We start from the raw sequence: 24,320 nt of genomic DNA on the forward strand, positions 1-24,320 counted from the left end.
AAGAATCCTTCATGGCTGCTCTGTCCCTGAGCCCCAGTGTGACACCACCCCGCAAGCGGTTGAAGGAGTCCCCGGTCAGGGTAGTTGAGTCCCCCCCCTGTCCACACCCTTCCCCAGTAGCGCTGCGACCCATCCCTCCGACACCCCCCCCCTCCTTGGGGCCTGTGGTTCCTTCGGGTGCAGGGGAGATGCTGGGGGACCTTGCAACCGTGTGCAGCGCCATTCTCACCTCCACCTTTGGCGCTGCCCCACCCCCTGTGGTGGAGTCCTCCGTCCCTGCACCCACAACACCTACCCTTGCCCCTCCTGTCCCTGCGGTGCCTGGTCCTTCTCCTGCAAAGGAGGTATGAACTGTGCAGGCAAGCTAGGGGACACACGTCCCTATGTGTCCCCCACCAGGAATTGGACTATTGACTGCCCTATGGGCCTTGTACATATTATTCAACTTTTAATGACAAATCTTTTTTAATGCTGAATAAAGCTATGTTTTTTTCCCTTTGCACACTACTGCTTTTCTGGTTTTGCTGTTGCTGGTGCAGCTCCATGATTTGGGGTGGGGATAATGTTTTAGGTGTCTGGCAAATGTAGTAGTGTGCTGCTCATGGGATGGACCCTGGTATCTGTGTGCCATCACAAGGTATTTGCGAAATAACTTTGTTCATGTCATGTATGTTCTTACTGCATGGTGACATTGTCCCAAGGTGTGTTCCTTCCTCTGTGGACCCTGACATCTTCCCTGCAGGGTGTTTCCTAAATGTTGTGCTGAGCTGTGTCTACATATCCTTTGTGTGTGACGGATCCGTTCAACTTTGGCCATGCATGCTGGGCAATGTCTCCACCTGCATCATTTGTGGCATCCTTGGTGGTCACTGTACTTGTGTGTGGAGTATATTGAAGTTACTTCATGTGGACATGTTCCCTTTTACACACTATGCATGTGTGTACTACCAGCCTCGCACACATGTTACGTGTTCTGCAGGGTCTTTGAGCACCTGACTGACAATTGTGGGCATTGTATCTGTGGGTACTGCACCCTTTTCCTTCCATGGGCACTGCTGGGAGGACTCTGCACCCACCCCTCTTGTGTCTGGGCACTGCTGGGAGGACTCTGCACCCAGCCCTCCTGTGTCTGGGCACTGCTGGGAGGACTCTGCACCCACCCCTCCTGTGTCTGGGCACTGCTGTGAGGACTCTGCACCCACCCCTCCTGTGTCTGGGCACTGCTGAGAGTGATAGGCACCCACCCCTCCTGTGTCTGGGCACTGCTGGGAGGACTCTGCACCCACCCCTCCTGTGTCTGGGCACTGCTGGGAGTGATAGGCACCCACCCCTCCTATGTCTGGGCACTGCTGGGAGTGATAGGCACCCACCCCTCCTGTGTCTGGGCACTGCTGGGAGTGATAGGCACCCACCCCTCCTATGTCTGGGCACTGCTGGGAGTGATAGGCACCCACCCGTCCTGTGTCTGGGCACTGCTGGGAGGACTCTGCACCCACCCCTCCTGTGTCTGGGCACTGCTGGGAGTGATAGGCACCCACCCCTCATATGTCTGGGCACTGCTGGGAGTGATAGGCACCCACCCCTCCTATGTCTGGGCACTGCTGGGAGTGATAGGCACCCACCCCTCCTATGTCTGGGCACTGCTGGGAGGACTCTGCACCCACCCCTCCTGTGTCTGGGCACTGCTGGGAGGACTCTGCACCCACCCCTCCTGTGTCTGGGCACTGCTGGGAGGACTCTGCACCCACCCCTCCTGTGTCTGGGCACTGCTGAGAGTGATAGGCACCCACCCCTCCTGTGTCTGGGCACTGCTGGGAGGACTCTGCACCCACCCCTCCTGTGTCTGGGCACTGCTGGGAGTGATAGGCACCCACCCCTCCTATGTCTGGGCACTGCTGGGAGTGATAGGCACCCACCCCTCCTGTGTCTGGGCACTGCTGGGAGGACTCTGCACCCACCCCTCCTGTGTCTGGGCACTGCTGGGAGTGATAGGCACCCACCCCTCATATGTCTGGGCACTGCTGGGAGTGATAGGCACCCACCCCTCCTATGTCTGGGCACTGCTGGGAGTGATAGGCACCCACCCCTCCTATGTCTGGGCACTGCTGGGAGGACTCTGCACCCACCCCTCCTGTGTCTGGGCACTGCTGGGAGTGATAGGCACCCACCCCTCATATGTCTGGGCACTGCTGGGAGTGATAGGCACCCACCCCTCCTGTGTCTGGGCACTGCTGGGAGGACTCTGCACCCACCCCACCTGTGTCTGGGCACTGCTGTGAATGATAGGCACCCACCCCTCCTATGTCTGGGCACTGCTGGGAGTGATAGGCACCCACCCCTGAAGGACTGGGTTATTCTTAAGACCCAGCGGTGCCAGGGGACAACACCTGAAACCTTCGTGGGTTACCTGTTCTGGCGTACCAAACACAGAGACACGGGACACTTCCAGCGACGTCAGAGATCAGCGTTTATTTACTGCAGGGATACAGAGGTCACAAGAAGTACACAACGTGTAGGTTCTCGGAGACTGCTTCAAAGTCGTAGAAGTGGGTCGCTCCTTTTATACAGGTTTCGGCCATAGCACAGTATGATGAACAAAGGTTACAACTCAGTTCCCACAATAAACTAAAAAAGGGTCGCATTCATGTTTCAAGAGGCCGGAACATAATTACAACAGTCTTGCCGGTTCCCAACTGTAAAAACATATCCCCTCCGTGATAAACACATTCCATCCTAACCATAAACGCATTAAGAGGAAGGACGGAAAACAGATGTAAGGAAAGGACAAGGATGCACAACAGGTTAGAAAAGAGTGTTGGGGGCAATAAAGGAAACTCGATAGAGGGTCAAAGACCTCGTGTCTAATGTATGCGTGGCTAAAACAATAGACCGGCGCGGCAGGATGAGCCTCGAGCGGGGCCATCTGCCTTAGTCGCGCTATTCCCCTCATCATAAAAGTCACCTCAAAGGAACACGTGTCCTTCGTGTAAGCTTGAGAGTTCCAGGGTCACGAAGCGGACAAGAAGCCCGTTCGCTGGCTACCTGAGGGCAAGAAACAAAATGGACGCTGTATCTAAAATGGAACCCGAGGGCTCGGATGAACGAACCCAAAAATGAGGCGAACCATACGTGGCTGCATAGCGAAACTTCGTACACCCACTATACTCGTCATTTGCGGTTCATAGATACCAAACTCATCCATATTCGTCACCACTCAAAAACTGCCGTCCCGTCTCACACGGAACCTCAGACGCTCCTTTTGCCCTCATGTAGGCAAGCACTAGTCAAGATCGGAATCTATATCAATATTCATCAGATCGTTCAGATGCTGCTGGAACATCATTCTATTCATCAATGTCTCCTTGGTAACAGATGGCCGCCTTATACACGTCGCAGCGCATAGGCCACATAAGGCAGGACCACACTGCACACAAAGACAACACGTGAACAGAAACGCTACAACAGCCCCTATGATCATTAGAATCTTCCAACCCCAGGTTGACATCAAGCTCCAAAACCATCCTAGGAGCGTCCAATTACCTTCGTCCACGTGTATGGACTCGGAAATCTTGTGCAACTTCGAGATGGCTTGATAAACAGTTGGAGCATTGTCAGGAATAAAAATGCAACAACTCGAATGGATAATTTTACACACGCCCCCTCTATCTGCAAGAACAACGTCTAGAACCATACGGTTCTGCAGCGTCATGAGTCTATCCGCCTGTAGTTCAGCTGTTAGATTACCAAGGGCATTTGCAGTAATATTAGCAGTCGACTCTACCACACGGGTCAACTGTCTTAGGTTCCTACTATTAACCATAGGTCCCCAAAACGGCAAGAAACCCTTAAAGAAGTCTCCTGCTTCTTGACCAGCAGTATCCTCTTTGCTAATAACGCCTCTCATGACTCTAGTTTTGTGGTAGTCCGAAGCAACTGTGAAGGTTGGAGGCAAAAGATTCGCAATATAACAGGTACCCGAAAAATCGCGGGGTAACCATGTATATGCGCGTTCATAACACACAAAATAGGTGCCCTTAGCAGTCAGAAAAACAGGGGAGGAGAGCATCGGTAGGACGTACGTTTCAGTGCAAGCACTGTTCCCAAGTTGTGCTCTCGGATTTCGACCCAAACCCTGCAAACAGAAATTTCCAAGGTGCGGTACAATCCATATTGGGGACGAGCTCTTAAGTTGTCTATCACCCACTGACGTACTATACTCAGTCTCGCTCAGATCCTTATAGGCCTGCACTTCTTCATCTGGAATGAGTGATGCATCAATAACATCTCTATCCAGATCTGCTATGGCTATCGCCAAAGGTTTGTGGTACGGCCCAGGACCAAAGTTGACAGACCGTGGCTCTCGACTGGGGTAGGAATCTAGTGCACTGCGAAACATAGTTTGGAATGCTCGAGCTGAACCCTGGGAGCTGTATGGAAGGACCAAATACGGAATACCCCTATCCATAGTGTGTGGCATTAACCCACACACCCAACAATTGGTAGTATTCACCACCAACTGATGCTGATGTAGGAGTTGAATAAAGGAATTATTCATGAATTCCGCACGTCTAACCTGCTCATGTTGAGGCAAAGGATGAAAGGAATGTGGGGAAACAGTGGTGAGGGAACTTAGGTTAGGAGCAGAGGTAGGTGAAGCAGAAGGCAAGAACAACGATACTCCGAAATATACTCCACCCACCAATAACATAGATACAGTTAGAAACAATAGAAACACCTGAAACAGAAAACATTTTGTTTGTACAACCCTCCATAACTCTGATCTCTGCGCTGACACCCTTTCTTCGTCCACTAGCTTAGAGAATGCCATCCTCTACAAACCGTCCGTGACGTACTTGACGCACTTCGTTCTGAGTAGCGATTATCAATCCCCAGGAGTTCCCAGAGATCGACAAAAGTAACCAACCTAACGTCAGAAACCTGCTAAACAGAAAGAAGTACCCGCACGGCCCTACGGTGACCCGGATGGCGAGGTTTCCTTGAAACGTTCAAATTTATTACAAGTCTCTTAGCAGTGGAAAGCACAAAAACTCAGAAAGAAAGGATGTAATTGTTCATAATATTCGTGACGTTAAAAACCACTATACTGTTAATTTCTATTAGTCCTTGAACGAAGAAAGTATCGACTTCTTCCAGGTCGAGTTTGCTCTACGAACAATTGTTCAGATGGCGCAACAGTGTTCAATGAAACAGATGACGAGTCGGACCTTGGGTTCTCTGCTACTAATGACTCCACCTGTGGATCTGACAATGACGAATCCTCCTCCACAGGGTGAGCGTCGCTAAATGGCACAAAGCGCAAAGGAGTCTCAGTTTCTGCGGCCGAAATCCCAGTTCTCACCCAACAGTCGGTTGGTAAGGGGATCGGTACCTTCTTTGTGTGGCTGGCATGAACCCAATTTTTCCGGCCCGCCAGTCGAACCGCTGTCCTCGTTGTCAACAAGACTTGGTGGGGTCCGACGAATCTTGGCTCCAAATTACGCTTTCGACCAAAGTTTCGGGTAACCACCCAATCTCCTGGCCGAAGCTGGTGTCCAGGACCCTCTGTCTGCGCTGGTAGAGCTTCAAAGACCTGTTGGTGAATTAACCGTAGTTTAGTGGTCAAATCATGCAAGTAATCGATCAACATTGGATATTCAAGACTATCAAAAGCCCTAGGTCTCGGGACTCCCCAAATATTCGCAGGGCGACCGAACACAATCTCATATGGGCTGAGCCCTACTCGAGAGTGTACAGTCGCTCTGGTCGATAGGAGAGCCAGAGGCAAGGCATCAGGCCATGACAGACCAGTCGTAGCTTGAATCTTGGCAAGTTTCAGCTTCAGGGTACCATTGTACCCTTCAACCAAACCCGCTGCCTGAGGATGATTAGCACTGTGGAATTTCTGACGAATTCCAAGGCCCTTACACACACTCTGCATTACACTTCCCACAAACTCACTCCCATTATCCGACCATACAATCCGGGGCATTCCGTACCGAGGAAAGTATTCCTTCAGCAGGATTTTTGCTGTGGACAGGGCAGTATTATCCTTAAGAGGATAGGCCTCAATCCATCTGGAGAACGCGCAAACCACAACCAAAACATACTTCAGATTATTGCATCTCTCCATATGGATGAAGTCCAGCTGGATAACCTCAAAGGGACAAACAGGAGGAGCGAAATGACCAGGTGGAGTGGGGGTGCCTTTTCCGGGATTATGCATCAAATACACCATACAATTCTTAACCACTCTTTCGGCACACTTAGCGATACCATCATTCCTCCATACAGGAGACAAGAACTTACATATTCCTTTCGCACTAATATGTGACAACCCATGAGCCATCGTCACAACAGCTAATACATATGCGTCTGGTAACATCCACCTCTGGCATTCCGTCAGGTCAACCCAACATCCATGCATATCCAATTTCCCTGTACTTTCTTTCCACTTGGTCTTTTCAGCTTCCGTAGCTTCGTTCTGAATTGCTTTCACACTTTCAACAGTATTTTCACACATACCAGTCTCCGCCGGCCAACTCACTAAACTCGTGACATACGTTCGAGTCGCAAGATTCTTAGCCGTTTCTTTAGCAATCTCATCCGCAAATGCATTACCACGACCAACATCATCCGTCACTTTCCGATGTGCACTACATTTGACGATCGCCACTTGTTTAGGCAACGTAAGTGCATCCAAAAGATCATTCACAAGATGCCCGTGCTGGATCTTTGTACCATGCGATGTCATAAATCCTCTTTCTCTCCACAATCTTCCAAAATTATGCGCAACACCAAATGCATACTGACTGTCGGTAAACACATTCACGCGCTTTCCTTTCGACAAAACACACGCTCTTGTTAATGCAATTAATTCTGCCGCTTGTGCTGAATTCTGGTTCAATCTCGCAGTTTCCACAATCGTGCTCAACGTCACCACAGCATACGCAGTCGTCACATCGCCATTCGGCAATTTGAAGCAAGAGCCATCCACATACAAAGTACCATCAGGATCTGACAAGGGGGTGTTTTTCAGGTCCACACGACCTTTTGTTTCTTCCTCAGTCCGTAAATAACAATCATGTGGTAGCACATCATCTGATTCCATATTAATCGGCAATAATGTCGCCGGATTCAGTACATTACAACGCTTGATCTGTACGTGACTTGCCAAAAGGGTCAGCTCGTACCCAGACAACCTTGCACTCGTCAGATGTTGAGTCTTTGTCCGATTCAAGAGAGTATCAACTGCATGCGGAACCATTACTATGAGCATATTGTCCATGACCAGACCTGCGGACTGCCGAATAGACGCCGCAGCTGCCGCTGTCGCCCTCAAGCAACTTGGCAACGCTCTAGCCACCGGGTCTAAGGTCGAGGAAAAATATGCACACGGACGCTGCTTATCACCAAATTGTTGCGTTAGAACACTCAACGCACAACCGTCCCTCTCATGGACGTATAATGTGAAAGGCTTACTGTAATCAGGAGTACCTAACACAGGAGCCGAACACAGCGCATCACGTAGTTCAGAAAAACTTTTCTGACATTCCTCCGTCCAAGGCAAAGGGGTTGAAACGTCCTTGCACGTGAGAGCTACCAATGGCTTCGCTAACAGTGAAAAATTCGGGATCCACTGTCTGCAGTATGACGTGATACCTAAAAAGGCACGCACATCTCTCTGAGTTGCTGGCACAGGCATTCGAGCAATTGCTGCAATTCGTTCAGGGGTCAACCTTCTTCCCGCCTTTGACAATAAGTGACCGAGATAGGTAACTTCTTGACAACAATATTGTAGTTTGGAAGGTGACACTTTATGATGTAAAGCACAGAGATGCTGTAACAAAGACACTGTAGTGGCTCTACAGAGCTGTTCAGTGTCAGCAGCAACTAACAGATCATCAACGTACTGAATCAAGGCTGCACCAGCCGGTAACACAAACGCATCAAGCTGACTCTTAAGAGCTTGACTGTAGATTGATGGACTCTCACAGTAGCCCTGTGGAGCGCGTTTGAATCTGAAGCTACGACCACCTAATGAGAAACCAAACAAATCTCTGCTTTCCTCAGCAATTGGAATGCTAAAGAACGCATTCTTCAGATCGATGACCGAGAACCATGATGCAGTGGCTGGAATCAGAGTCAGTAAAGCTGTAATGTCTGGCACCACAGGAAACTGCGGAACAACGACTTTATTTACCTCCCGTAAGTCGATAACTAGACGATACACGGGAGGCTTGGAGGGATCCGTTCGTTTCAGAATAGGCAACACGGGACTATTGCACACATTACCTCGTGTCTCCTCAATAACATCCTTGCCGATCAGATCACAAATGATCGCTAATAGTGCCCTTTCACCATCAAGGGAAATACGATACTGAGGTATACGTGGCAAACGCGCACCAACTTTTAGGTGGACAACATAAGGTGGTATATCCAACAGGCCCACGTCATTGGGACCTGTCGCCCACAAAGAGGCTGGAAGAGATCTCAATTCCGATGGAAACTTATCGATCGATAAATACATAGGGGAAATCACGCTCTTACCCAACGTGAGCTCCACACCCGTAGGAGAACAGTACAAAGTCGCATGTAACCTTTTCAACAAATCTAAACCCAAAAGATTCTCACCACAACCAGTAGTCAAAATCAAAGGAGCTTCCAGCTCATGAGACCCAATTGTAAGGGGCAAAGGGCTAGAAACTGGATTACTAACGGGGGCGCCAGAAAATCCAACGGAAACATTCGTGAAGCCAGACAAAGGCGCGCCAGGGAGTTTTGAATGCATGATGGAACTTTTTGCCGCACCAGTGTCCAACAGAAAAGGCTCAACGACGCCCAAAGTGGCTACTGAAACGTATGGCCCTCTCTGATCAACCGGAACTGATACTTCTCCCTTCCTTTGTCTATGGCTGTCCTAATAGATACCATCCGCATCAACATCACACTCAACATAGCAATCATCCACATGATACTGAGTAGACCGACCGGACGATTGTTCGCGCCGATCGAAACAATTTTGCGAATCCGAAGACGTCGCAAAGCGTTCGGCCTGATTCTGGGTAACTCCGCGACCTCTACCACGAGAAACCTGTTGAGGGCCACTACGTCCTCCTCGAGCCGACACACCATTGTTCCTATCACGGAGAACCGGACAGTCAAACTTCAAATGGCCTTCCCCACGACAATACGCGCACTGATTATATCCCAGCACAAAGCGAGGCGCAGGCGAAGCATTGCGCGGCTGTGGTCTAGAGAACTGTGATTGCGATCTGTTTGGCTGCTGTGTATAACTGAAATTCGAACGCGATGGATAGGCTTGCTGCAAAAAGACCTTAGTTTTGAGATCCTTAGTTTTCTTTTCCGCACGCTCACTTTCCTCTTTTTCTCTATTTTCGTAATATTGGGCCGTAGCCAATATTTGGGCAGTGGTAGAGACAGCCCACGCACTCTCAGAATTCTTCAACTTGTTGCTAAGGTCGGGCAACAAATTCGATACAAACTTATCAACGAACAGCCGCTGACCACCCTCGGAACCCATGTCCTGACCGCTATGGTCAATGAACGCTTCCTCAAATCTCGTAAAGAAATCAGAAACACTTTCATCCCTCTTTTGCCTGCACGCCGATAATTTGTCCCAGTTGACGCGCATCGCTGGCATAAGTGTTTTCATGAGGGTAATTATCCTCTGGGGCAAAGCCACGATAATCTGTTCGGGTTTAGCCCCGCCGACCTGCCGGGCATCTGCCGCTGTAAGGGCAGCCCAGTCACCGCCTAACTCGGCCACGTGATTCTCGTGACGAATTTTCGCCCAAATCGGCTGAGGCACCACATTGCCAAACAACATATCAACATCGGCTAGGTTCATAACAGTAGCATCCACCAATTGGGACAGTTCTTTATAGTACCCTGCAGGATTCTTACGGGGATCAGGTAGGGATTGCTTCACTTGCAAAACTTCCGATCGCTTCCAAGGGAGGTGTATCCACACTCTCTGGAAATGGCCTGGGACAGGAGGGTTAGCAGCCGGATCACCTGGCATCCATACCGGGGGAACTTCCCGCATAGGATATTGACCAGGTTGTGCCATCCATTCCGCGGTCGCGTCCTTAAACAGCGCACGCGGTTGCACTGTACATCGAAAGGATAACAAGCGTTCCAGAGCCTCTCGAACTTTGTCACCTACAATGACACCCGTGGCAAACCGAAGCTGTAGCTCGGAAACCTCAGGTGGTATATCATCAGCTATATCATCGTCCCACTCCTCTTTCAATGACTTACACAATTCTTCGAACACGAATCGCTGCGTGGGCACATTAAACTGAGAAAACGTTTCGAACACTACACGTGGGGTGTATTTAACAGGGTTACGAATCCATCTACGTGCCGTTTTCACCAACGATTCACGTTCCCTACCATCAGGAAGCTGACTGCGTCTTTGAGCAATGTCTGAAAGAGTCGAGCCAAGTATCGGCCCAAAGAGCGGAGAATAAAGAGAAGCAACAGCAGTCAAGAGACGACTACGAACAGAAGGAGAAGAAGACGAAGATGCAGGCGTAGCAGCCATAGGGGTGGAAACGGTAGAAGTAGACGCAGCAGCAGGAGTAGCGGGAACGACAGGCTGAGGAGGAACTTGGAAAGGCGCAGTAGGGAGAGAAGCCGGGACAAAAGGATGTACGATCTGTGGCCCAAGGGGATTCGGGAGTACGGGAGGAACGGCGGGCTGACCAGCAGCCGCCAAATCAGCGGGTTGAGGAAGAGGTGGACGAACGGGACCCATAACATCAGGAGCATAGGGAGGTGGCGATTTCATCAGATAAGACAAAAGCGAATCTTCCACTGATTCTTCTCCTGTCTTATCGTTCGTAGAAGGTAGCGCCGGATAACATTTGTCCACTGCCATATGGTGGAGCCGAGCACTAACTTCTTGCTCTTTCTCATCTTTGTCTAACTGATACTGTTCCGCATTGCGCATCACCGTAATGACACCTTCTCGCTTATTTTTCTTATTCCGTTTGATTTCTTTCTGTTTGGCCTCTTTCCGCCATAACCGGAAGGAATCAAACATGGCCGGCCTAGCTTTCTTTTTAAATAATTTAGCTTCCAAGTTATCTAAAATGGCAGTCTCGAAACTACCATGAGGTGGCCAACTAAGGACGCCATCCTTTTTAGTGTAACGAACCCAATATTCATTATATACGATAGGACCCACGCCATGGCGACTATAGAGCTCGTAAAGCGGAGTTCCAGCCGGAGGTATCGGACATGAATCCTCCAGCCGGGAATCCATGCTGCAACATTTGAGAAACCCAAACAAAGTACTACGGCCAGGCATCGTGCACACTAACCGAGTATACAAACTTCAAGGGCTATCGGATTACGATGTCCTCGCAAAAATGCAAGACCCTCGGTTTTTGGCAATTGCAATCGTCAAATAAAACCCAACAACTAAGAACCACGAATGCTATGGAACCATGCAAACAACAAAGCAACACTGGGAGCGACCCACAAATACTTAACTGAAAGAACAATGGCGTCACCAGGAAGGCCCGTTGATCGTCTCGCCGTTCAAAGGACTACGCCAGGCGCCAAACAGGTCGACAGTCAGGGCATCGGTCCGTCGCAGCCGTCAGGAGGCGGGGATCTTCGCGGGAAAAGACGTCGGGCCACTTATTTCGACAACTGGATCGATGAAGCGGGGTGCACCTTCCCTCGGAGATTTCACACGAAGTTCCTCACGATCGTCGGGCTTTGGACCGGTACCGTTGATGTCGCCCCACGTTGGGCGCCAACTGAAGGACTGGGTTATTCTTAAGACCCAGCGGTGCCAGGGGACAACACCTGAAACCTTCGTGGGTTACCTGTTCTGGCGTACCAAACACAGAGACACGGGACACTTCCAGCGACGTCAGAGATCAGCGTTTATTTACTGCAGGGATACAGAGGTCACAAGAAGTACACAACGTGTAGGTTCTCGGAGACTGCTTCAAAGTCGTAGAAGTGGGTCGCTCCTTTTATACAGGTTTCGGCCATAGCACAGTATGATGAACAAAGGTTACAACTCAGTTCCCACAATAAACTAAAAAAGGGTCGCATTCATGTTTCAAGAGGCCGGAACATAATTACAACAGTCTTGCCGGTTCCCAACTGTAAAAACATATCCCCTCCGTGATAAACACATTCCATCCTAACCATAAACGCATTAAGAGGAAGGACGGAAAACAGATGTAAGGAAAGGACAAGGATGCACAACAGGTTAGAAAAGAGTGTTGGGGGCAATAAAGGAAACTCGATAGAGGGTCAAAGACCTTGTGTCTAATGTATGCGTGGCTAAAACAATAGACCGGCGCGGCAGGATGAGCCTCGAGCGGGGCCATCTGCCTTAGTCGCGCTATTCCCCTCATCATAAAAGTCACCTCAAAGGAACACGTGTCCTTCGTGTAAGCTTGAGAGTTCCAGGGTCACGAAGCGGACAAGAAGCCCGTTCGCTGGCTACCTGAGGGCAAGAAACAAAATGGACGCTGTATCTAAAATGGAACCCGAGGGCTCGGATGAACGAACCCAAAAATGAGGCGAACCATACGTGGCTGCATAGCGAAACTTCGTACACCCACTATACTCGTCATTTGCGGTTCATAGATACCAAACTCATCCATATTCGTCACCACTCAAAAACTGCCGTCCCGTCTCACACGGAACCTCACCCCTCCTGTGTCTGGGCACTGCTGGGAGGACTCTGCACCCACCCCTCCTGTGTCTGGGCACTGCTGGGAGTGATAGGCACCCACCCCTCCTATGTCTGGGCACTGCTGGGAGTGATAGGCACCCACCCCTCCTGTGTCTGGACATGTAGGCTCGGGACATACACGGGTGTGGGTACGCTCCATTCATACACGGGTGGGGGTACGCTCCATTCATACACGGGTGGGGGTACGCTCCGTACATACACTGGTGGGGTGTGGGTACGCTCCATTCATACACGGGTGTGGGTACGCTCCATTCATGCACGGGTGTGGGTATGCTCCATTCATACATGGGTGGGGGTACGCTCCGTACATACACTGGTGGGGTGTGGGTATGCTCCATTCATACACGGGTGGGGGTACGCTCAATTCATACACGGGTGGGGGTGTGCTCCATTCATACACTGGTGGGGGTACGCTCCGTACATACACTGGTGGGGTGTGGGTACGCTCCATTCATACACGGGTGGGGGTATGCTCCATTCATACACGGGTGGGGGTATGCTCCATTCATACACGGGTGGGGGTACACTCCGTACATACACTGGTGGGGTGTGGGTACGCTCCATTCATACACGGGTGTGGGTACGCTCCATTCATACACGGGTGTGGGTATGCTCCATTCATACACGGGTGGGGGTACGCTCCGTACATACACTGGTGGGGTGTGGGTACGCTCCATTCATACATGGGTGGGGGTACGCTCCATTCATACACGGGTGGGGGTACGCTCCATTCATACACGGGTGGGGGTACGCTCCGCACATTCCCGTACCCACGATCTGTAGGCCTGGGTACGTACCGTACCCACGCCTTAGGAGCGTGGGTACGGGTCGTACCACGCCCACCCCTACGTCACCCAACAATGGCGGTACGGCCCGTACCCACGTTCTGAAGGCCTGGGTACGGGCTGTACCAGCATTGTTGGGGTGATGTAGGGGTACGCGTGGTACGACCCGTACCCACGCTCTGAAGGGCTGGGTATGGTGCGTACCCCTACGGCGCCCCATTGGGGGTCTGCACTGTACCCAGGCCTTCAGTGCGTGGGTACGGGTCGTACCACGCGTACCCCTACATCACCCCAACAATGCTGGTACGGCCCGTACCCAGGCCTTCAGAACGTGGGTACGGGTCGTACCGCCATTGTTGGGGTGACGTAGGGGTGGGCGTGGTACGACCCGTACCCACGCTCTTAAGGCGTGGGTACGGTACGTACCGGTATTGTTGTGTTGCCGGTTCGCGTCAACATCCACTTCCGTTGTGGGGGACGCTTGCGTTGCTGGACACGCCCCCACCCCCTCGAGGTGACCAGGTCCTGCAGGTCAGGTATGTCCAGGGCATGTGTGATTTGTGACTTGGGTGGGGGTTATGTGTCCTGCCCCTGCCCCCCCCTTTGCCCCTGGGTGTTGTTCTGACCTTCTGCGGCGTGTGTGTCGGTTCCTGTAGAGCAGGTGGACTGCTATGAGTGCTGGGATGACACGTAGGTTCGGGTCCATGGCTGTCCGTCGCGTCCAGGTGCTCCTTGTGCGCGTCGTCCTGATTTCCCGGCAGTTTTTGGCAGCCGGAGAATTTAATCTGTGCGGGATGACGTCGGTGCGGATCGTACTTCCTGGTTCGTGTAACGCAGCCTGAATGCGTCCCGACGTCACGTCGGCGCTGTCTCGGATCACATTGGTATGTATTTTTTCGTCGGTCGGTGTTTTTTACGATTCGTACGGAAATGGTGTTTCCGTGCGAATCGTACTTGCATGTTTGTAATGTTTTTTTCCCGGGTATGAGTCGGACGGAGAAAACGCTCCGACCGACGGTTCGTACCCGGTTTTTCCAGGATCGGAATCGGCACCTTTGTGTATGTTAAAGTAAATCTTAAGACAGCAAAAGGCTGTGGTGTGCCCTTGCTCCTTATAATCGGCAGACTCTTCATACATCCTGGTCCAGCAAATAAAAAATAACAACCCACCTGCTTATACCAACGTTACACTCTAAGATTGGAGTACTGGAAGGCTAGGCGGTTAATTGCCAGTGATTGTAATGCCAATCTTTTTTATATGGGCGCTTGCTCCTGTTGGCTAGACATCATCAACTACTGATGTAACATCCTGCCAAAAGTAATGCAATTTCAAACGACGGGTCCACTTGACATTCATTTAGGCAATTCTCCTAAGGAGATGGGACTTTATATGTTGAACGGGAGAGGTCCGGAAGATCATCCTGCAGCTTATACCCACATTTCTCCATATAAATTGGTGACGCTAGACCACAAGAGGATTTCCATCAAGCATGTCCACGACATCAGTGGGTTCCAAATGACCCCAACGATTTTAAGTGATCATGCATGGGTGGATTGTGTCCTGGGAGTACCCTTCTTGGAGCACAAGACAACTTTGTACCAATTTGAAAGATAAAGTGGCAAACAGATAATATTGATCACTGTGACAACTGGTTGACACAGAGCCTGGATTATATTGTGCCAAAGGATCAAGTGTCTACTTGGTTACCTGGGAAATGGCCGGAGACAATCACAACCTTGCTCGAGTCATGCACCCGCAAGTTGCTCCTGGAAATGAAATAGCTCAGGCCTTGTCTAAAGAAGTCAAACTGAAAACGTAACTAAAGGACAAACTAGGAGCAGTACTGGTTAAAAACGCAACTTTAAAAGAAGAAGCTATAAAAAAACTCAGGTCCAGTTACAGGAAAAAGCTGTAGGAAAAGAAGAAATAGGAAGATAAGCGGAAAGGGGCCAGGATTCACATCGCTATTACATCATATTACCCACTCAGATTCTGTATATAATAAATGAGACACTGGTCCCCCAGTCTAGCCAAAATTCAAGTGGCATCTTGTCAGAAGATTGTTTAAAACATATAGAAAATGTCTACACTGATAAGGTCTCGAGAGAGCTTCAGTTGCCAGTTGAATCTCTCAGTATTAGCAATACCTCACGGACGGCTTAATCTCTTGAATAAAAAGAGAGTGGGGAAAGCAATCCAGTGATGCAATGGGGCTCCTGGACCCAACAGCAAGCATAACTCCACTGAATAACAAGTGCCTATTGGGAAACATAGTCCCAGATAGGTGGAGAGGATCCTTATTGGTGCCCATCTACAAACAGGCATTGGTAAATGCATTTGGTTTCACCTATGTGATTGAAAATATATTTTTTGTGAGCTTTAGCTTGTTGAGTTTTGTGCAATGTAAGTTAAAGAAACTCTATGAAAGTGTTACGACTTGTTTTTTGTTAAAGGTACTATATTGTGCAGTAACTGGTGGTGATATGAAGCGCTCCTGTACCCGAGGGTGATGTTGGTACTATATAAAAGCATACAAAAAATTACTTAAATACAAAACATGTTACATAGCAGCACTGTAACGTTTTTTATTTAAATTATTTTAACTTTAAATGAATGCTTTACCATGGACTAAGGTTGCACTACAGTTTGATACCTTATATGCCTAGTTCTGATTGCTGTTCCTACTGTTTGTACTATTAATATGATTATTGAAAGGAATGGTGGATGTTGTCTAGATTTAGACTACTGAATGTGTAAAGCATTAATGCAATAAAAGGTACTGGTTAATGTTTTTTAGAATTACAAGAAAATATAATAGCAAAATTGAAACAAAAAAATGTGTTTGTCTGGTCTGCAGCAGTTTCTCTATGTATAAAGTAGTATGTCTCTGTCTGTAGACTGTCTGTCTCTAAACACATGCAGTAAAGGACCCAGCAGCCTGGCAGCTTTCTTCTGGCGGTGCTAGGTATGGCCTGGGGTAGTGGGAGTCACATTTGAAGTACTCTAAACACTTATAACTGGTAAGGTCCAACATTATATTTTTGTGCACTAATTGGCATTAGAAGGTAGTTGTATTAGGGTGTGCAGTACTTTAACCTGTAAGTAAGGGCTCTAAGCAAGTCTGTTTCCAAATGTTATCGATGCAGAATAATTGTTCTGTCTAATAAATAAGTAAAGGAAATACTTTTATGAGCATCTTGGAAATCTGTTGTTGAGTGAATACCCTCACTGATGTGTTAGGACTGAGACGGGGAAATTCAATGTTGATGTAATGAACATTACTGGTAAGACATATGCCACATGCACCAGCTTTGCACATGTAAAAAGGTCCTGCAATATAGCCTTCCCAGTCCCTAGTATAGTTTCACTTCTAAAAGTGAAATCTCTCATGTATAGTCTGCAAGTATATGATCACTGGCCTGTCTCTGTAACTCTTTGAGTCTGGCAGGAGGCCAACAACAAATGTAAAACACATTTAAAGTTCTCCCTCCAGCGTCGCAAAGTTAGTCTATCTGTTTGTCTATTGGTCTGAGGGGGGAGACCAAATAGCTGCCTGGTAAAAGTGTTCTCGGCCTTGATGATATTTCTCAGAGAACTATGCCCCCAGAGTTCAGACCCATACATTGCAGCACTCCTTGTCTGCACTTTGTAGATTTCCAATTGTGGCCCAATAGGTTTATGGAAAAAGTTCCTAAATAGCTTAATCAACCCTCCTGTGTTCTGCACTAGCTTCAGGCTTGTTTTATCGATTTGTGCCCCCAGTCCATTTTTCCAGTTAAAGTGACCCCAAGATACTCAAATACAGACACCCTCTCCAATGGAATACCATGTAAACTGGGATTAGGACGAGTTGAGCTGGTTGGATTAAAGACCATATATTTGGTCTTTTGGCAGTTAATATCGAGCCCCCTACTATCGCAGCAGGCCTTGAAGTTGCAGAGGATTCTCTGAAGGCCCATCAGTGACTTTAAGAGCAAGTGAGTGTCATAGGTAAACATCATGGCTGGTACCTTACTGTTTGCTATCTTGGGTGTATCATTATCCTTCCCCATATTCAGTGTGTCTATGAGTGCATTTATGAATAGGAAAAAAAGGGTGGGCGCTAACACGCAACCCTGTCTTAACCCTCTATCTATAGCTATGGGAGTGGTAAGTTCACCATGTTTGCCGAACTTGATTTGGGCGTAATTGCCTTCGTGCAAACGCCTGAGCATATAGCATAGATAGGACGGCACCCCCTAATCACTTGAGACAGCCCACAGTTTATCCCTTGGTACTAGATCGAACGCGGATTTTAAGCCCACAAAGATCAGATTGAGGCTGCCATCCTCTAAAGTCACTATTGTCCAGTATAAGAGTTGAAGCCTAAATATTTGTTCTATGGTGGACAGGTTTTTCCTAAAGCCAGCTTGAAATGGGATCAATATTTTAAATTTGGCCATCTAGGTCTGAATACAAACCAACAATACCCTGGAAAAGATTTTCTGGCTGACATCAATTAAGCTTATAGGTCTGTAGCTGGAGAGAAGAAGTGGTGAGCCCTTTTTGTCAACCGTCAGAGTTTCCGCGCCAGCCCATGTAGCTGGGATTGCCATTCCCTGCAGTGTGGCAATTAAACAAGATCCACAAATAGGGGACCCAGATAGTTGGCTCAGTGCGGAAAATATCCCCTGGGATCTTCTCAAGACCTGGAGCTTTGTAAGGGGCAATTTTGCTTATGGCATTTGCTAATCCTGTGAGCGTTATCTGAGGGGCCTCAGAGTAGATGTCCTGCGGTGGAGAAATATGTTTAGCTGTACCAGTGCCCTCATCCTCCAACCTTAAGTACAGGTCCTCAAAGTGTTGTTTCCAGACATCAGCTGTAATGTTTGGTTCAGTGGCCTGCTTCCCTTCACTGCTACCTGTATTGACTATACACCAGAAAGCCTTCATATCATGAGTGGATAGGGCCTGTTTCTGAGTATCCCAAGTGTCTAACTCTCGCAGTGTTTTTGATTCAGTGACGCTAGCTCTATAGAGTGCCCTCTTTTCTCTGATTAGGGGTCTATCTTTGGTTTTAATTGTCTCTATCAGAGCAAACTTGGCATTCCGACAATTATCCTTAAACCAGGGGTGTTTGGCCTTTTTGCACCCAATATCGGCAAAGATAGATGTGAACACCTCATGGGTCTCTGCAACTCACATGAGGGAGATGAATGTACCACCACTGAAAATGGACTGTTCTGCTGCCACTAGACATGGAATCACTGAGTCGTATAGAGAAGCCATCCTAACGCGGCATTGCTGTAAAGCTAATCACCGGACTCTATTGTTGGTCGGTGTTAATCTGTCATCTGGCGGTATGTTTATACCAAAGACTCCCTAACTAATCGGCAGTTCCACCTCCACAATCAGGGCATTGTGATCACTGTTGTGTTGGGTAAAAACAACAAAGTCCACCACCCTGTGCCACATCCTGAGATCTACCAGGATGTAGTCTATAACAGAAGAGTGTCCTGGGCAAACAGAAGTATGCTTCCCTGGTGTATCTGATTTGGTTTGACCATTGCATGCCCTTAGGTAGTGGTTTAAGGTGAAGGATTTTATCTGGAGCACCAGCGATGTCCAGGCCCTGGTTGGTGAAATGTTAGCCCCAGGAATTGCTGAGTGTAGATCTTCTTCGCTGGGAATTCCTTCGTTAAAACCATTCAGGGGCTCAAACTGGCAGTTAAGAGGGGAAATGCTTTGCCCGAATCCTCAATGAAGAAATAGAAAAATGGGCTCTTGAAAATCAACTGATTCCATGCTATCAGACTGGCTTTCAAAAAGGCTGTGGCATAGAGGGCAAACTATAGTGTCTTACAACACTGTTCAAGGAGTCCATGACCAAAAATGGGAAGTTGTTATATGCAGCCTTTATCAATTTTACAACTGCGTTTGATAGCATGGTAAAAGGTGTTCTGTGGTCAAAGTTGTCGAAAAGGGGCATTTGCCCAGTCCTTCTGAAGGCAGTCATCACCCTGTTTCCTGATATATGGGTGAAAGTTACAGACACATATAACTAGGCCACCAATGAAATGATCTACACCAGATTACGTCTGAAGGAAGGATGCATCCTTGCTCCATTACTGCTTAACCTATACCTAGCTGATCTTCCTAAGTCTTTGGATGGAGCAAGATCCTTTGGACCTTAATTTGCTAACAAAAAATTAAGGTTCTGCAATATGCGGATGATACAGTCCTACCTCAAACAAGGGTGGGTCTGCAAAGTTCGTTCGATGCAATAGCTCGGTTTGGTCAAGCTAATAAAATTCAAATAAATACATCAAAATCTAAATTTGTAATTTTTGGCTGAAAGGTAACGGACTCCCTCTGCCTCAATAATATGAAGTTGAAGACGGTTTGGGCATATAAATACCTGGGGAGTTGGGTAGACGAAAGAGGACGAAAATTGATTCATCTAAAAGGTCCTTAAAAATTCTGCTTGAATCTTAAGTTTTTGAAAGATTATGCAAGACTTTGACTTGCCCATGTATAAGTGTAGGAAGAAAAGTGATTCATATTAAACTAACTCCCACTCTGTCACTTGGGGCCATTGTCTTGCTGAATAAATAGCTGCATGGTTGTACAAGGAACTGACTAGGATTGCATATTCCAGCATGCACTTGCTGAGCTCAAATTCCTTTAGGACATGACCATCCAAGAAAGCAATTTATGATTTTGACCAGATTCTGGTCCTGTTTTGGCAAGGCAAGTATAGCCCATGGTGGTACGCTCAAGACCCTAATTTGGCAGATTATAAGACAAGCTACCAAGCTTCCTTATATCCAGACAAGACAGACCTGTCCAAAGAGGGGGTGGCCTGGCAATAATATACCGTAACACACTAAAATCTCCACATTTGACCTCACAGATCTTAAAAGGGCAGAAAGTCTTGGTTTCTGCTTTCAACTCGAAAGCTCTGTCACCTACGTAGGAGCCCTGATTTATTGGCCCCAGGCACTAGCTTTCACATTTTAGACACCCTGGGAGAAAATCTGAACACCCGGTGGATAAATACTCCAATTTTACTCTACCGGGAGATTTTAACTACACTTACAATCATCGGAAACCCGGGAGAAAAAATGTTTGGAGAGATTATTGAGACTCTGAGACTCGAGCAGTGGATAGCTGGACCGACACTCTACGTGGAGCACACCCTGGACGGAATTTGTACAAACTCCACCAGACTCAAAGTAGATCCCACGGTCAATATAACCTGGTCCGACCATAAATGTATCCCCCTTATGACAGATTCCATGAAACACTCCAGACAAATAAGCCACAAAACTATGCGAAAATGGAACAAAATGCTAACAAATCCTAATCTGCACACGGTGGCAGAACAAGGTAGACCTACCCTAACAGGGGACACACGCCTTCAATGACTGGATGGCCTCACTTAGTCACGTCTTTGCACCACTTGCCCCGCCAAAAAGAAACATCACAAATAAAGCCTCTGCCCCCTGGTTTACTCCACAGCTAAAATAATTAAAAGGTCATTGCATAAAAATAGAACGTAGATGGAGGAAAAGCTACAGACTAGAGGAGCTCACACTTTTTAAAGCTGCTCTCAAAAACTGCCATCAGCAAATCAAATCAGGAAAGAAAGCCCACTACGCGAACTAATCAGTCAGTCAGCATCAGATCAGAAAACAATTTTTAAAATTCTTAAATCTTTTACACACCCTAAAATGCTCGAACACGTGATTCCACCTTCACAGATCCTCAGTGATCAGATTGCTGATCTCTTTGATAAAAAAAGTCCAAGTTTTAAAAAAAATACTTAAAGTCAACGACCATTATGACTGCGCAAGGATCAGACCATGACAACAGACCTAAGCTTAATTTCTTTAAGGAGGTTAGTCTGGAACAGTCAGGCCAAGCTATCCTCACCTATAAATCAGGCTCCCCTCTTGACCCCTGCCCGCCAAAGATACTACATACTATCATTGATACAATCAATCAAACTATCAACAAAATAATAAATGTCTCTTTCATGCAAGCAACAGTATCAGCTAATTGGAACATCGCAGGAGTCAAACCTCTCCAATCAAAGTAACTACCTGCCCCCAGAACTCTTGAACCTCAGGCCCATTTCCCTGCTACCCTGCATAAGCAAAATAACAGAAAAACGAGTAAATACCCAACTGACAGCTTTCTTGCAGGAAGCCAATATTTTACATCCAAGTCAATCAGGTTTCAGTCCTGGACACTCAACAGAGTCGACATTGCTACACACCATGGAAACGCTGAAATTCGCTTTTGATCAAGGGAAGAATGCTGTGCTGATTCTGTTCGATCTATCGGCCCCGTTTGACACAGTCTCCCGTGACATCCTTGGAGACCGACTAGCATCATGTGGCATTTCACACAGGGCCCTGGCCTGGGTAAAATCCTTTCTAAAGAATAGGAAACAAATGGTAACCTTTGGCAACTACCAATTGACGGAGAAACACTTGCTTTCTGGTGTTCCACAGGGCTCGGCCCTGAGCCCAACACTCTTTAATATATATATGGCCCCTCTGCTCAACCTGATTTCATCTTTTAACATTGAGATTATCTCGTATGCTGATGATACACAACTAATCCTAACGTTTGACAAAGATTCTACTGTGGCAGAGGAAAACTTCCGCTGTCATATACTGGATGCAATCAAATCATCTCAAATGCAATAGCCAAAAAACAGAGATCATGCTGCCTGGAAAATAACACCTTTATTCCCAGACAGTGGTGACCGAATGACACTCCACCTCCACCAAACACAGTGGATGTTGGGAGGAACACCTCTCTGTCCTTCCATCAGCAATCTCTCTCTGTAGCCGGCACATGTTTCCACATGATAAAGTCCCTTAAAAAGTTATTCGATTTGCTACCAGGCACAGCTAGAAAGACAGTTGCCGTGGCCCTAATCCTGTCCCGTCTAGATTACTACAACAGTCTGTAGGCAGGAACCAAACATGGCCCTAATCCTGTCCCGTCTAGATTACTACAACAGTCTGTAGGCAGGAACCAAAAAGGCAGTCTGAAAAAATTACAGGTAGTCTAAAACGCAGCAGCCCGCCTGGTACTAAAATTGCCCCGAGGGTCCTCGGCATCAGCAGTGCTGAAGACACTACACTGGCTGCCCGTTCATAAAAGAATTGTCTTTAAGATCTTAGTAATCACATTCAGAACTTTCAGGTGAACAGGACCTAAATACCTCAGGACCAGAATCAAACCGTATGTGACCCAACGCCTACTGAGATCATCATCTGAAAACTTTCTAGCACCACCCAGCTTTCAGTTGACATCCAGAGGGGGGAAATCGATGGAGTCCTGGGGACTAAAGCATGGAACTGCTTACCCACCCATCCAAACTCCCTCAGTCAGAATCTATTTTGCAAGAAACTCCTGAAATCCTTGATCTTTGTAGCCCCAGACAATCTGGTATTTTCACTCATCTGATTAGTTTTTGACCACTCGGCTGCTCTCCTATCTCAGTTTCTTCCGCACTAGTGCCATGATGCTCCCCGGAGTGAAAGCTGTGCTCTGTAAATGCCAGATCACTGACAGAATGTCGACGACCACAATATCGAGTTTCTAAAATATCGGGACATAAATATCATTGTCAATAATATTGATTTCCTATCTTCATAATGGTAAGTACAAAAATATCGAAAAAAATATCGTTGTCAAAAATATCGATGTAGAATATATAGTTTTTTTATATATATATAAAAAATAATGTAAAATAAATTAAATAATAAATGTAACTTAAAAAACATTATTTAGATTTATTTGTAAATGTTAACAATTAAATTAAACATACATATATAAAATGCAATACACTTATTTCCTTAAAAACAACTAATAAATAATAATTTTAAAACGTTATAAATATATCAAAAAAATATAAATAAATATACATATATACTTACACTTGTAACATAAAAATAAATAAATATTTTTTTTAAATTATAAATTAAACTATTTAGGGGCCGACTCCGATCCTGATTTTTTTTTTTTCGTACGACTCGTAACCGTATTTTTTTTCCGTACGAATCGTACAAGTCACGTCCGACCTGTGAAGTATGATTCGTACGGGAAAAAGTACATACAGATCAGCCCGATCCGTACGAATCGTATCAGGAAAAGTTGTACGAGACGGACCCGGACACTTTTCCGTACGAATCGTAAAAATACAGTCCGAGCGTACAAGTACGATCCAGACCGGCTTTCCGATTTACGATTCGTACGGAAAACGTCCCGTACACGAGGAATGACTTTACCCGCTACGAAGCGAAGTTTGTACGCGCTGGGGGTACGGTGCGTACATACGCGCTGGGGGTACGGTGCATACATAAGCGCTGGGGGTATGCACCGTACATACGTGCTGGGGGTACGCACCGTACATATGCGCTGGGGGTACGCACCGTACATACGCGCCGGGGGTACGCACCGTACATACACGCTGGGGGTACGCACCGTACATACGCGCTGGGGGTATGCACCATACATACGTGCTGGGGGTATGCACCGTACATACGTGCTGGGGGTATGCACCGTACATACATTGGGGGTATGGTGCGTACATACGCGCTGGGGGAACGGTGCGTACATACGCTGGGGGAACGGTGCGTACATACGCTGGGGGTATGGTGCGTACATACGGTCTGGGGGTATGGTGCGTACATACGCTGGGGGTACGGGGGGTACGGTGCGTACATATGCGGGGGTATGGTGCGTACATACGCTGGGGATACGGTGCGTACATACGCGCTGGGGG

The 24,320-nt window shown here is 47.6% G+C and overlaps 1 protein-coding gene across 2 annotated transcripts in view; it reads right to left on the reverse strand.

Moving 5' to 3' along the window:
- Nucleotides 1-2,483: 2,483 nt before the first annotated feature.
- LOC146856621 (endogenous retrovirus group PABLB member 1 Env polyprotein-like) overlaps nucleotides 2,484-24,320 on the reverse strand; it is a 79,325-nt gene continuing 57,488 nt past the window's right edge. For both annotated transcript variants that reach the window (XM_085650755.1, XM_085650756.1), the window contains exon 3: nucleotides 2,484-5,590. In XM_085650755.1, the coding sequence (XP_085506881.1) occupies nucleotides 3,281-4,828 (1,548 nt within the window). In that variant the 5' untranslated portion in view covers nucleotides 4,829-5,590 and the 3' untranslated portion in view covers nucleotides 2,484-3,280. The remainder of the gene's footprint in view (nucleotides 5,591-24,320) is intronic.

The sequence above is a fragment of the Triturus cristatus genome, chromosome 4_1 (genome assembly GCF_964204655.1).
Source record: "Triturus cristatus chromosome 4_1, aTriCri1.1, whole genome shotgun sequence".
Classification (NCBI taxonomy): domain Eukaryota; kingdom Metazoa; phylum Chordata; class Amphibia; order Caudata; family Salamandridae; genus Triturus; species Triturus cristatus.